At 45.3% G+C, this 14,988-nt stretch overlaps 1 protein-coding gene across 2 annotated transcripts in view; it reads right to left on the reverse strand.

Moving 5' to 3' along the window:
• Window positions 1–567: 567 nt before the first annotated feature.
• cntn5 (contactin 5) overlaps window positions 568–14,988 on the reverse strand; it is an 87,220-nt gene continuing 72,799 nt past the window's right edge. For both annotated transcript variants that reach the window (XM_058079846.2, XM_058079845.2), the window contains exons 17-24: window positions 14,490–14,639; window positions 12,119–12,189; window positions 5,236–5,470; window positions 5,055–5,164; window positions 3,742–3,928; window positions 3,557–3,669; window positions 2,557–2,725; window positions 568–1,233 (exon numbers count right to left, since the gene is read on the reverse strand). In XM_058079846.2, coding sequence (XP_057935829.2) covers window positions 1,130–1,233; window positions 2,557–2,725; window positions 3,557–3,669; window positions 3,742–3,928; window positions 5,055–5,164; window positions 5,236–5,470; window positions 12,119–12,189; window positions 14,490–14,639 — 1,139 coding nt within the window. In that variant the 3' untranslated portion in view covers window positions 568–1,129. The remainder of the gene's footprint in view (window positions 1,234–2,556; window positions 2,726–3,556; window positions 3,670–3,741; window positions 3,929–5,054; window positions 5,165–5,235; window positions 5,471–12,118; window positions 12,190–14,489; window positions 14,640–14,988) is intronic.

The raw sequence follows: 14,988 nt of genomic DNA on the forward strand, positions 1-14,988 counted from the left end.
TCCGCATGAGGGCGTTAATGAGACTACAGATGAGGATGAGGATGATGACACAGATGAGGATGATGCTGATGAGGATGTGGATGAGGCCACAGAAGATGATGAGTTTTTGCGGATGAGGATGTGGCCACAGATAAGGATGAGGACGTAAATGAGACTACAGATGAGGATGAGGATGTGGATGATGACAGAGATAAGGATGATGCTCATGAGGATGTGGATGAGGCCCCAGATAAGATGTGGATGAGGCTGTGGATGAGGATACAGGATGATGCTGATGAGGATGTGGATGACACCACAGATGAGGATGCTGATGAGGATATGGATGAGGCCACAGATGAGCATGAGGACGTAAATGAGACTACACATGAGGATGCGGACGTGGATGATGACACAGATGAGGATGATGCTGATGAGGATGTGGATGAGGCCACAGATGATGATGAGTTTGCGGATGAGGATGTCTTGCTGTAACTTTGTGGTCTAGGAGACGTCAATCAAGCAAACGTCTTGCATCGCGAGATTGATTTGCAAAAACTACAAAGACAGGACTTAAAAATAGACATGACATTTATTTGCCACCAGGGGGCGGTACACTGGTTCTAAGTTGTGCACCTTTGACGGCCACCTACTTCCACACATCCACCAAACCAAGCCAGAAAGAAAGCCGATATACGCCACTTCTTCTTGTCTAGAGGTACCACCGTGTACAAAACACACTTCCTTAGAAAAACCTACCAAAAAAAGCACTCCTTGTCTACTGAGTCTCCTGCTGCTCGGCTCGTCGGCCAGCTAAAAGTGGGGTTTTAGGGGGGTGGCTGCAGATGAAAAAGGTCCATCCCGGATGTTCTTCCATTGCAGATTTCCAGGAATTGTTCACGCCGCGCAGCCCTGGCGTCGCCGCTCGACCAGACAAGGAATAAAAAAAAAAAAAGATGGAAGAAATCTCTCGTCGCACGAAACACGACAGCACGACACGAGCGATGTTGGACAAAAAGAGCAAACTAAACAGGATGACTCCTCCCCGGCCCAGCTTCCTCGGAAGGCCTCGGAAGTGCCGGCCACGCCTTGAGGGAATCTGGGAGCGCACGACAGGCGAGGCTTTCTCGCCCGGAGAACACGACGAGACGTCTCACCAGGACGCTGAAGGCACCAGGAGAAGCAAGAGCAGCGTCGTCCACATGGGGTTCCATTCCCGGACGTGCAGCGAGCCATGGCCGCTCTTTGCACGGACACCTGGGCGGAGGGGGGGCGGAGTTACGGAAATGACGAAAATGAAAACTTTTGGGTGTTAAAGCGTACAGCACACAGCTGAGTGAGGTTAAAAAACTTCCTGTTCGATAAAATCTCTCACTCATGGAAAAATAACAGAAGACAAATGGGAGGAGCTAAAGCCGACCCAAAACTCAGCATTGAAGGTGGAAATATAATATAATATAATAATAAATAATATAAGGTGGAAACAGGAAAACAGGTAACGGTGATGCAAAGGAACATAGTCCAAGGAAAATCCACTTTATGATATGCGGTGAAGCCTGCTTTACAATATTGTTGGGTAATTGTTTGTACATTTACCAAATATTTCTGTTTAATTAATCTTGGTAAATGTTGTTCTTGTAATATTGTCACTTTATGCAATCATATTGCCAACCTGATGTAATTTCAAATAAATTCTCATTAAATTGCAACTTTTTTCTTGTTCGAACACGACTTTTTGTCTTAATATTTAGATTTATTTTTGCTAATTACTGCATTTTTTTCATTTCTGTTGTTTTTTTTTACTAGTTTTTCTACTTTTTATTATTGGAATGATTCAATTAAATAAATGAAAATGAGCGACTTTATTACCCATGATATTGTGAATTTACTTTTTATGTAACATACTTTCCCAAAATTGACAACTTTTTTGTTTTGTTTGCTTTTCAGAAAATTACAACTTACAAAAATCTTTGATATTTCACATTTAAATGATTTTTTTCCCCTGATAATATTACAACATCATTCTGGTGAAATTTTCTATGGACCAAAAAAAAAAAGCCATGTGCTGCAAATGGCCCCTGAACTCCATTTTGGACACCCCTGTAAATAAACCTTTACCACCAAACACAACTAATTTCCACGTCTGTAGCTATTTTAAGACGTGTAGCAAAGCCTGCTATTTTGCTCATCTAGCTCGGGATGGATGAAAGGTGGTCCAGGAAGTGAGATGATACTTCTACATGACTTTTACTCCCCCATCATTTCATCCTTTCATCCTTTAAAGCTCCAAAGGCTTTGAAGTCACAGATAAAAATGTAAAACTACTAACGGTGACAACGTCTAAGAAATGACTTTAACCAAGACAAAACAGCCTCTGGCTCCTCGTCTTGTCTTGTCGAGTGGAGGTTAATTGTCCGAGCGCTATGACGGGGGTGTGTGTGTGGGGGCGAGCTAATTAAAAGAGAATTAGCCAAAGAAAAGTCACACAACAGCTTTCACTGCTTCATTACGCCAAATGCCCCCCCCCCTGCACCCCCCGATGGAACGCAACCGCCACATGGTGCCTTGCCGTTAACTCACCAGAAGAGGTGACCAGTCGCACTGGCGAGCTGACCGCTCCTTCCCCGCCCTCACTGAGGGCTCGCACCTCGATGACATACGTGCCCCCCTCGGGAAGGGACAGCGTTGTGGACGGGTTAATGGTTCGAGTCACCTGGTTGTGATCTCTGCCCTCCTGCTTCAGTAACACCTGCAAACACCAATCACACGGCAATCAATACTTTCACCAATCAATACTTTTATCAATCAATAATTTTAATGATGGGTCTCCTAGCTATGTGGCCCTGTGTGCTAACCACTTGACCGCCGTGCAGCCACAATGTTTCATGCTACGGCTTATTGTATCAAAAGTTCCATGTTATGACGTTTCATGTAACAACATTGTTTGGTGTTGTGATGGTTCATGTTACAACATTCTGCGTTACAACGTTCCGTGTTATGACGTTGCATGTTATAATATTTGGTGTTACGTTTCATGAACTGCAGCGTTCATGAAGGATAAAGATGCAATCTGCAACGATGTGCTCCGATGAAAAGGAAAGTGATAACTAAGCAGCTCAGATTCCTCCTCCTGATGAGTCTCTCCCTCCTTTGCAACGTCCCTTCCAGTGTGCTACTATGATCTTTTTTTAAAGGTGGCCTTCATATGTACACGCTGAGTACTTGTTCATCATTGGTGTCCACCATACGGACGTGGAAGTACTGATGAATGACTCCATCAAGTCAATTGTGGAAGCAGCCTCAATCGCCATGGCAACAAGCAGAGCTCAAAGATGTTTCAGTGTTCTTTACGCGAGTCCTTCTCTCCAGCCTCCCCAGAGCAACTTGGAGGTCATCGGCCAAGGGAGGTTGAAAGCGGGCCAGCTCTCATCCTCCTCATCCTGCTCTTCACTCTCCTCCTCCGTTGGTGGCGTAGCACCCGTGCTGCTCCCATCTCCATGTTGAAACCATGCAGGTGGAGCAGCTTCTTCTCGATAAATACCTCTACAAAACACTACTTGCTGTTAGAAGAGATGCTCACCATGTACCCGATGACCTCAGACTCGTTCTCCTTGGCCTTGACCTGGTCCCAACTTAAAGACACGTTGTTGCCCTCTTGGATCCACAGCAGGTTCCTTGGAGGTTGCACAGGAGCTGAAGAACCACAGAAGAACCATGAGCGCCTCCACAAGGTGAGACCACGTCCCATCTTAGTGGTGAACTCACGGGCCTTCCTGGTCTTGGCCGTGACGGCGACACTGGCGGGACCTTGGCCGATGCTGTTGAAGCCTTTGACGGTGACGGAGTACTGGACGTTTCCTTCCAGTCCTCCGAGCACCATGGATGTCTCGTTCTTTGATGTTCTCTGCTTCCAGCCTGAGTCTTCCTTCTCTGTGTCCTTCCAGTAGCTCACCTGGTAACAAGATATACAGTTTATACTGTGTGTACTACTTCTTGATGACTTCAGTGAATACTTCATAATGGTAAGATTTCCCAGCCATGGAAGCGTTACAATTGTTACATGGATTTAAAATGCACGTTCAAGAAGAAGCTTTTGGGAATGATAACCACCTTTTCGGGAAAGCCACATCCATACTGCTGCTCACAGATGCTGACTTCTGCCCTTAGTCTAACTCCAACTACTTCATTGTATGGCTCATGAGCTTCATACCTCTGTAGTCGCCACAGCTCTGCACATCACCCTTGTTCTTTAAAATGGCCACCAACACACTTCTCCTCCATTCCTGAGGCATCTTCTCACCACCTAACCACCTAGGATCCTATTGAACAACCCATTCATCAACTCTTTAAAATACTCTGTCCATCTTCCAATCACACTACTGGCATCTGTCAGTAAACTTCCATTCCTATCCTTGACCATCCTAACCTGCTGCACGTCCTTCCCATCTCTGTCGCTCTTCCTTGCCAACCTGAGGAGATCCATATCTCCTTCTTACTGTTGAACCTAGCATACAAGTCATCATAGTCCTCTTGTTTGGCCTTTGCCACCTCCACTTTCACCTTATGATACGTCTCCCTGTACTCCTGCCTACTCTCTTCAGTCCTCTCCATGTCCCACTTCTTCTTAGCTAACCTTTTTCCGCTGTATACTACACTCCTTGACCTCCTCATTCCACCAACATATCTCTTCTTTCCAGATGACATACCAAGTACTCTCCTACCTGATCACATTTGCTTCTTGTCCAGTAGTCTGGAAGCATCTCCTGAGCATCCAGAGCCTGGCTCAACTCCTGCCTAAAAATCCTACACATTTCAGTTTTTCCTCCAACTTACATCCTACTTGTGGGGCAAATCCAACTCCTCCGTCAGAAGTACCATTATTCGGGAACAACCACATAAGAACTTAATGTGAATTGGGCATATACCCAATGTGAAAGTAGCTTAAATGCATGAGTGATGCACGAGTACGTGCATGAGTGCACAGCCCGCTCATTGGGTGCATGAGTGATGCTAACTCGGCACAAGAGTAGTGAGTGCATGAGCAAGTGCACGAGTGAGCGCATGAGTGTTCTTCTGACCTCATATCCTTTTGGTCTTCCAGGACCGGGATTGGGCGGCTTCCAGGTGACTCGAATTTGTGAAGCGGAAAGAGCGTAAGCCTTCACGTTGGTGGGTGCCTCCCTGGGTTCTGTGCACACATACGGTGACACGGTGTGTGTGTGTTTCCAAACTTGTACCAACAACACAACTTCCACTCACCGCCTTCTGCCGAGTGGATGATGACAACTGGGCTGAAGGGCCCGTCACCCTTGTTGTTGTACACGCCCACTTTCACCTGGAAGGGCGTCAGCGGCGGGAAGGTCTCGTCGCGGTACTTGTATGTGGTAGAGTCCGCCGACGTTACCATCTTTTCCTTCCAGCCTCGGGTACCGTTGGCACGAAAGGCCACGATGTAGCCGAATCCCTCCCCGTTTTGGAACTCTTCCGATACGGGCTGCAAAGTCGAGAGGAGGCAAGGATTGACACTTCCTGTTTCCAGTGATGGCCTGCAGCTGTTAATGAAGAAGGTCTGTGGACAGGAAGCAGCCAAATGTGGCCTACTGGCGCTCGTTACACAGCCATTTGTCTCCCCGCGTCCTGACAGGTTGAGCTTTTTTGGGGGAGTGTTGGGGGACGCCGTTTTGACGGCGACTTGGCCGCCGCGCTCATAAAGCGCCTTGCCTCGCCTCATGAGACGCAAGTCCTCCTCCAGCAGCTGTGCCGCAATTCATCCAATTATACTGCAATTTATGGATGCTGGAATGCTTCCATTTATTCATGGATGAAATGCCTTGCTAAAGAGCACTCATATTTTATGAAGCCTGTTCTTACGCAGCTTTGTGCAAAAACCTTTTAAATAGTATTACTATTACAGAGTCTTGAATTAAACCTTTTAAGAGACTGAAGTAGTGAACATGACAAGAAACACACTGGAGTAACCAGTGCATGACCTGGGTAGAAAATGGACACAGGAAGTTAGCCGGGTTTAAAATGGATACAGGAAGTGAGCCAGGTAGAAAATGGACACAGGAAGTGAGCTGGGTAAAAAATGGACACAGGAAGTGAGCCAGGTGGAAAATGGAGCCGGGTAGAAAATGGACACAGGAAGTGAGCCGGGTAGAAAATGGACACAGGAAGTGAGCCGGGTAGAAAATGGACACAGGAAGTGAGCCGGGTAGAAAATGGACACAGGAAGTGAGCCGGGTAGAAAATGGACACAGGAAGTGAGCCGGGTGGAAAATGGACACAGGAAATTAGCTGGGGTGAAAAACGGATACAGGAGGTGAGCCGGGTGGAAAACGGATACAGGAAGTGAGCCGGGTGGAAAATGGACACAGGAAGTGAGCCGGGTGGAAAATGGACACAGGAAGTGAGCCGGGTGGAAAATGGACACAGGAAGTGAGCCGGGTGGAAAATGGACACCGGAAGTGAGCCGGGTGGAAAATGGACACAGGAAGTGAGCCGGGTGGAAAATGGACACAGTAAGTGAGCCGGGTAGAAAATGGACACAGGAAGTTAGCCGGGTGGAAAACGGATACAGGAAGTGAGCCGGATGGAAAATGGACACAGGAAGTTAGCCGGGTGAAAAATGGACACAGGAAGTTAGCCGGGTGGAAAACGGATACAGGAAGTGAGCCGTGTGGAAAATGGATACAGGAAGTGAGCCAGGTGGAAAATGGACACAGGAAGTGAGCCGGGTGGAAAATGGACACAGGAAGTGAGCCGGGTAGAAAATGGACACAGGAAGTTAGCCGGGTAGAAAATGGACACAGGAAGTTAGCCGGGTGGAAAATGGATACAGGAAGTTAGCCGGGTAGAAAATGGACACAGGAAGTTAGCCGGGTGGAAAACGGATACAGGAAGTGAGCCGGATGGAAAACGGACACAGGAAGTGAGCCGGGTAGAAAATGGACACAGGAAGTGAGCCGGGTAGAAAATGGACACAGGAAGTGAGCCGGGTAGAAAATGGACACAGGAAGTGAGCCGGGTAGCAAATGGAGCCGGGTAGAAAATGGACACAGGAAGTGAGCCACGTAGAAAATGGACACAGGAAGTGAGCCGGGTAGAAAATGATGTTGCTGTTTGGTTCTGAGCGGCTTCATTCAGTCATAAATTCCGTCCCTGAATGTGACTTAACGAGCACGTACGGGGTGCGTTCATTAACATTTGTCATCCTACCTGGGAATACCTGTCACACCATGTGAAGCGGAATGGGGGGTGGGGGGGGGGCAGGCTTGATGGATGTCGCTGCCTCCAAAGCCTTGAGCGAAACGCTCCAACAGTTTTTAACATTTGCAAAATAATCACAGCGCTTTACGGTCGGTGGCGTCCGCCGTTGCAAAGAGTCGATTAGAGGCTGCGTGAGGCGCTGTCACTGTGCCGCTAATGAAAACGTTTTTACTGCCGTCCATGTTAGGAAAAGATGACAAGCATCCGGGGATGTTCTTTTTGTGTTTCTTCAATATAAGATACAAATCCACTTCCACCAAAGCCTAGCCCCCATCTAGTAAGCTACGAGTATTTCCATTCCTTCCTTCTTGGTTTTTAAAATGTATACATTGAAAAAAAAACACGGGAGAGCAAAAACAGGAATAAACAGGAATCGTTTAGTCCAGCCCCAATAAAGACGCATCCGGACCAGATGCCTGATCCACCTCATCCGGCTCTTCTCAATGGAAGGAGGAGCAGGGCTTCAGGCTGACCGACGCTGGAGTATGGTCTGGCTAATGCAGGGTCTTCGTGCCCCCCATGATGCATTCATGATGCATTCATGATGCATTCATGATGCATTCATAATGCATGATTTTGTAAAATATATATATAATATATACAATCCTTTAAGCAGCTCATTACCATCCACAGGAAGGCTAATCAATGACACGTTTATTTCTCTGTACTCATACTGTTGTTTTTATTCTTGCCATAATTTATTATTGATTGAGTCTGGCAGGCGTGCAGCTTTAGGGCGTTTATCACTAAATCAGCACATAAGCTGATAAAGTATAAAAAAACAAATAGTCTTGTTAACTTGGTGCACAGACACTGTGATAATCGGCCAAACTGGGGTGTCCAAAGTGCGGCCCCAGGGCCACTTGTAGCCCGTCATGAGCATAGAGTCGAAATATTTAAGATGAAAGAAAGAAGTTATGATAGATGAAAAACAAGCAAAACAACAAATTCATTGAAAAAATAGTTTGAAAAAGTTATGCTATGATAAATTCCAAATATTACAGGAATAAAGTAATAACAAAAAACATTTACAAGAATAAATGAAAAAACGCTGTAATTTTATGAAAATAAAGCCAAAATATTACAAGAAAAAAGACACAATCCATTAAGAAAAAAAATTAGATTTTACCAGAATAAACCTGTAATATTACAAAGACAGTAATGTCATTTTTCTGGCATTGAGTTTAAATATTATAGGCAAATTATGTTGAAAAATGTCATCATATTATAAGAAACAAACAATACAAAATTAAGCTGGTTTGGGAGAAGTTATAATATGATTATTTTATTATTATTATAATATCATAAAGTGTAAATATCATCTCAGACATGTTTGCAGATTATTTTAAAAGGTGAAAATTAAAAAAGCAAACATTAAATCAAGTCAAAATATGAAAAAACATAGTAATTTAAAGAGAAAACAGTCATAATTTTGGAGAATTATGTGATAATATGGAGGGAAAATCACGGCAGCATAAAGTTGAAATATTATAGACAAAAAATGTTTTTTTGTATCTTATAACATCATGAGAGACAAAGAAAATTTGCAAATTAGGTTGGGCAGGTTATTATGGGAATAAAGTCATTATAAAGTCACATTGCAAAAGAAAATGTATACTATTTCAGAAAAAATATTTAGAAATTTAAAAAAAATGAAACAATGGGGGAAAAGGAGCATAATGAGGCTGATGTTCATGAAAATAATAATGACAATATGAATGGTAGTTTTTTTCTTGAACTACAGAAGTGTTTGCCCCTTCCGTGATTTCTTATATTTTTGCATGTTTTAATGTTTCAGATGTGTGCAGCTGCGGTATTTATGGATCTGACAAAAGCTACCTAGCTAAGAGGAAGCAATGCATAAGCTAGGAGAAAAAACATCTGCAAGTTGAAATATTATATGTGGAGTACCCCAGGGGTCAATACTGGGACCAAAACTGTTCATTCTGGACGTCAATGACATCTGTAAGTTGAGCAAAGACTCAAGTTGGTATTATTTGTGAATCATACCACTGCCTTCTGCTCTGGGGGAATCGCACAAAGATCAGAGATGAAATGGTCATATTAAAAAGATGGTTTGATGCTAGCTTGCGCTACCAGCGTTAGATGAAAGCTTTGTAGCTTCTGTGTTGTATTTGAATATGTGGTGATGCGTTTGGGGTCACAGCTGACAAATGTGCTGACAAGGCTGGACCCCCTGGGCCCCCCTGTGTCACACCTAGTGGGTCATGGAGATGTATGGAATAGAAAATTCCGTCCCAGAGGAAGAGTAAGAAGCTAAATAAGAAGTCGGAGCGGCTCCCAATAAATCCATGGTAGATTCATAATTGTGAATCATCTGTTTGTCATTGCTTCTTTGGGGGCATTTGCACTTTGTACTTTTTAAAGTACCATAATAAAAAAAAAAATATATATATATATATGTATAAGAATATATATCATGTAATATATATATAAGAATCAATATTTCTTGATGAATAAGGTGTTGATGCGGCGTTCTGGTCCCAAGAGATCCTCGAAGAGCGCAACCAAGAATTTGCAAGAAAACGAGTGCTGGAGCCTATCCCAGCTGTATTTGGGCGAGAGGCGGGGTACACCCTGGACTGGTGGCCAGCCAATCACAGGGCACACATAGACAAACAACCATTCACACTCACATTCATACCTATGGACAATTTGGAGTCGCCAATTAACCTAGCAAATCCAAATACCAAAATATTCCAGTTCCATATTCCAATATTCCAAATATTCATCCTACTTACCGTCATTCACTTACTGAGGAACCATAAATAATAAATGAGGGATTACTGTATTTTAAAAATAAACAATAGACATGACTAAAAATAAACGTTATGACTAAAAGTAATTGAGATAACATGACTGTGCTGTGAAATATTATCCCATATACAACATACCAGTTCCATGAATAAGTAATTTGTACAGGTAATTAATATTTATTTGGTGGTATTGATTATTTGATGTCAAATGAGCCGCAAGAGCTGATTTTTTATGCTGCTATAAATTCCATTTCTGCTTCTATGGTTATCATCATATGTGGAAATGCAATGTTTGGAGTCTTAGCCGTGAGTGCTAAGAAATATTAAAGCAGTGATGTGTCTCTAAACACAAGACAAGCTCCTCTTAGTGCCCTCGCTCTGCAACCTCCACGCTTCCTCTCAACGCATTTAGGAGAAAATGCTTAGTGTGTGATGGATGGATGGGGGGTGGGCATTAAAGGAGGTCTTTTTGCAATCATCTGCTGAAGCTGGTCAGCAGCTGCATGGCCGCCATTAAAGCAGAATGAATGACTAAACACAGCGTGACCTCCTTCCAGCACCTCTTGAGAATGCTGCTGCTTTTCCACGGGGGCGTCCATTAGGGATGCTGAGCCTATCGAGGCTGCGTGATCACGCTCCGTCCCGTTCGTCCACACTGGCGTGGGTCTAAATGGCTGCTCTTAAAAGCCTCATCGGGATGAGAATAGCAGCATCAAATGAGAACACTCCTTTACCTCCTCTCATCATCACTGTATTGAGACAGTCATGTAATGACGCAGTCATGTAATGAGGCAATCACATAATATGGCAGTCATGTAATGAGACAGCCTGGTAATGAGACAACCGTGTAATGAGACAGCATTGTAATGAGACAGTCATGTAATGAGACAGCCTTCTAATGAGAAAGCCATGTAGTGAGGCAGTCATGTAATGAGACAGCCTTCTAATGAGAAAGCCATGTAGTGAGGCAGTCGTGTAATGAGGCAGGCATGTTATGAGACAGTCATGTAATGAGACAGTCATGTAATGAGGCAGTCATATAATGAGACAGCCTTCTAATGAGAAAGCCATGTAGTGAGGCAGTCGTGTAATGAGGCAGTCATGTTATGAGACAGTCATGTAATGAGGCAGTCATGTAATGAGGCAGTCATGTAATAAGACAGTCATGTAATGAGACAGCCTTCTAATGAGAAAGCCATGTAGTGAGGCAGTCGTGTAAAGAGGCAGGCATGTTATGAGACAGTCATGTAATGAGGCAGTCATGCAATGAGACAGTCATGTAATGAGGCAGTCATGTAATGAGACAGCCTTCTAATGAGAAAGCCATGTAGTGAGGCAGTCGTGTAATGAGGCAGTCATGTAATGAGGCAGTCATGTAATGAGGCAGTCATGTAATGAGACAGTCATGTAATGAGGCAGTCATGTAATGAGGCAGTCATGTAATGAGGCAGTCACGTAATGAGGCAGTCACGTAATGAGACAGTCACGTAATGAGACAGTCACGTAATGAGACAGTCATGTAATGAGACAGTCATGTAATGAGACAGTCATGTAATGAGACAGTCATGTAATGAGGCAGTCATGTAATGAGGCAGTCATGTAATGAGGCAGTCATGTAATGAGGCAGTCACGTAATGAGACAGTCACGTAATGAGACAGTCATGTAATGAGGCAGTCATGTAATGAGACAGTCATGTAATGATAGAGTCATGTAAAGATACAATCATGTAATGATACAGTCATGTAATGATACAGTCATGTAATGAGGCAGCCATGTAATGAGACAGCCATGTAATGAGACAGTCACGTAATGAGGCAGTCACGTAATGAGACAGTCATGTAATGAGACAGTCATGTAATGATACAGTCATGTAATGAGGCAGCCATCTAATGAGAGAGTCAACCAACATGGCCGTCACAGAGGCGTTCAGGGACCAATGAATGTAATGAATGAATGGCTGTAACTTTGTTATTCAAACATAATGAGAGTGTAAGAATACTAATAAGAATATTCATGCAAAGGGGATTCATTCTTTCTTTGAAGCTTTACTGTCAGTCAGTGTGACATTTATTTCTGGCGTCGGAATGCCACCTACCTCCCAGGAGATGACCAGCTCGTGCCTGCGGCCATTCCCGCCGCTGACGTTGGCCGGCGCCACTGATGGCACTGAGGAAGGAGAAGGAAGGAACATGAATGCTAACTCAATTCATTGGCTTCCAAAAACAGGAGTGTCCAAACCTTTTCTAGTGAAAAACCAAAGGATGCAACTTTGCCGTTTTGATTGCCACACAGTCAGGAGATAGCAAACATCGGCGTTCAAATTTCCATTTCAGTATCTCTGTGTGGAGATTGCATGTTGTCCCTGTGCGTGTGTGGGTTTTCTCCGGGTACTCCGGTTTTCTCCCACATTCCAACAACATGCATGTTAGCTTCATTGGTTGTTTGTTACCCTGTGATTGGCTGGCCACCAGTCCAGGGTGTACCTCGCCTTAATGTCAACTTCACTCAATGCCCCCCCGCTTTGTTAGCTGTCAAGACTTATTTACATCCCTAGCATATACATCCACACATAAACATAAAACCCTCAGGCACGTAGAGGTCAGCCCTCCAGAGCTGAACTCCCTTATCCATTTATTTTTTCATCGCAAAAAAATCCCATCTCATCTCACACACAAGTGGAGTGGGCCAGATTGGGGCGCCTCCTGATCAACTCCTTGCCCCCGAGAGCTGCCAATTCTATCTCTGTGCCAACGTTTGTTTGAGAGCAACAGAAACAGCCTAACCAGCCCGATATCAAACCAGAAGCTGGACAGCTAGCCATTTAGCCAGACTTTGCTATGATCCCCTTCATTAAAGGTGGCCGACATCATAGAGATCACGGTTCCATGGGAGGATCCCCTTCATTAAAGGTGGCTGACATAGAGATCACGGTTCCATGGGAGGATCCCCTTCATTAAAGGTGGCTGACATAGAGATCACGGTTCCATGGGAGGATCCCCTTCATTAAAGGTGGCTGACATCATAGAGATCACGGTTCCATGGGAGGATGCCACTGAAGAGAACGAATGATAGAAACTGTGCTACGCAGATCTGGAAGCAGATGCTCAACAACGTGGACAGAGGGCCGAGGTCTATCATCTGAAGTAGGATGCAGAGGCTTTGTGGCTTCCTCCACTATCAGGTTCATGAAAGACCTTGGCATCCATGGACAGCCAATGAGATCAGTCTCAGAAGTGGCTGAAAGAAGCAGCCAGTGGCTGTGGATCAAGTGGAAGGGCGGTCTATCAGTGGACCTATCATCCAACCACCAATGGATGCTGCCCTTATTCAAGGGCGGGGCGTGGAGTGATGACTCTGTGGGCGGGACAGAACTTTACTGCCAAGCTCACTGTTCCCCCAACATCACCCCCCACCTTTGAGACACCACTTTACTCATGATTGGGCATCAGACATAAGCTCAGGCTTGATCACACTGCAGTTGGCCCCCTTTGATGAGGGTGTCTAGTGGTGAAACACCAACTGATTCTAAGGTACACTACCAAAACTACTGACACTACTAAATATGTGCTGGCTTGCACCGGGGCCAGATGGCCGGGCGTAGAGCGCTGGGCGGCCAAGAAGAAGAGGTCTGCCTTGGCCGCCAGGGTCCTCGGGTCGGAGGTTGCAGTATTAGTGATGGCGGTTTGCACCTGCGGGGGCATGTGCCGTAGGAAAAGCTCCATGAAGAGGAAATTAGGCACCAATGTGCTCCGACGGCTTACGGTCTCCCAACTTGGAAATGTCCAGGAGCCGGCGTGCACGCTCTTGCCGAGAGAGCTCGAAAGTCTTCAGCAAGTGCGACTTGAGACCGTCGTACTTCCGCTGGGCCGGCGGGGAGGTGATGAAGTTTACCGCTTTAGCGGCCGTCGAGCTGCTCAACGCTGCAACAACATGGTAGCAGCGAGAGTCGTCGTCATCCACGCCGCGGACGGCGAACTGTGCCTCCGCTTGTGCGAACCACGCCGCCACTGCTGATTCCCAGAACTCCAGCAATTTTAGGGTGGCGTTTGTAGCCATGTTCGCTGTAGCTCAGAACACTTTGGGACTACTGTCAGGGTCACCAGTGAAGCGCAGAAGAACTGGAGTCTGAGGCGGAGTGTCGAATTTGGGAGAAAACTTTATATTTCTTGCAAAAATTAACTTGCACTCTTTGTTACGTAAGACATGAAAGCGCCGTCTCTCAACCACAACAGGATGCGGAAAACCCCTGTCCCTTGCGCCCACCCCTCCAGGTGCCAACACCTCCCCTATCAATCGTTCAGTGAATTATGTCCTGGTAACCTACCACTACAATATCATGAATAAAATTGTAGAAGACATCTGACATCCAACATCAAGATTGTGGCCCCCAGGTTATTGGGGTTATGGACATGAATGATGAATAATATGGTAATGTACAATAAGTAGCAGCATTAGCACTGGGGTACCTGCTTCTTTCGTCCGGACTCCTCTAGAGGGTGCGCTGGGATCTCCAGTTCCTATGGCGTTGCTCGCCACCACTCGAAACTCGTATTCCACCCAAGGGTTGAGCTGCACCGCCATGGCCGACTCCAGGTCCCCCGCCACCGGCTCTGGGTCTGCCATCGGGCCAACAAGGGTTGCAACTTCAATAAGTTGAAAGGGGGAATGAGACGTAGCACACAAAGCCAAAGCCGGTGTTTCCGTTTTTAATCCAGCCTTCTGAGCCGGCAGAACAAAACAACACAAAAGGCAGCGTTAAATATTTCCTGACGCTTTTCTGACTTTGCATATTCTTTACAGCGGGTGGTCACGTCCCGCTTTCATTGTTACTGCTGTGAAAAAAGCCAAAGCCGGTGACACGTGCGCAAAGCCGCTTTGACTCTGTCTTGCACAGAGCTTAGCTTTGGTAAATAAATGACAGGCCCGAGGGCGGACTAACGTGTTTGCGAGTGCCGTTGCTAATCC

Source organism: Doryrhamphus excisus, linkage group LG8 (genome assembly GCF_037039965.1).
Source record: "Doryrhamphus excisus strain RoL-2023G ecotype Guam linkage group LG8, RoL_Dexc_Guam_v1.1, whole genome shotgun sequence".
NCBI classification, from domain to species: Eukaryota; Metazoa; Chordata; class Actinopteri; order Syngnathiformes; family Syngnathidae; genus Doryrhamphus; species Doryrhamphus excisus.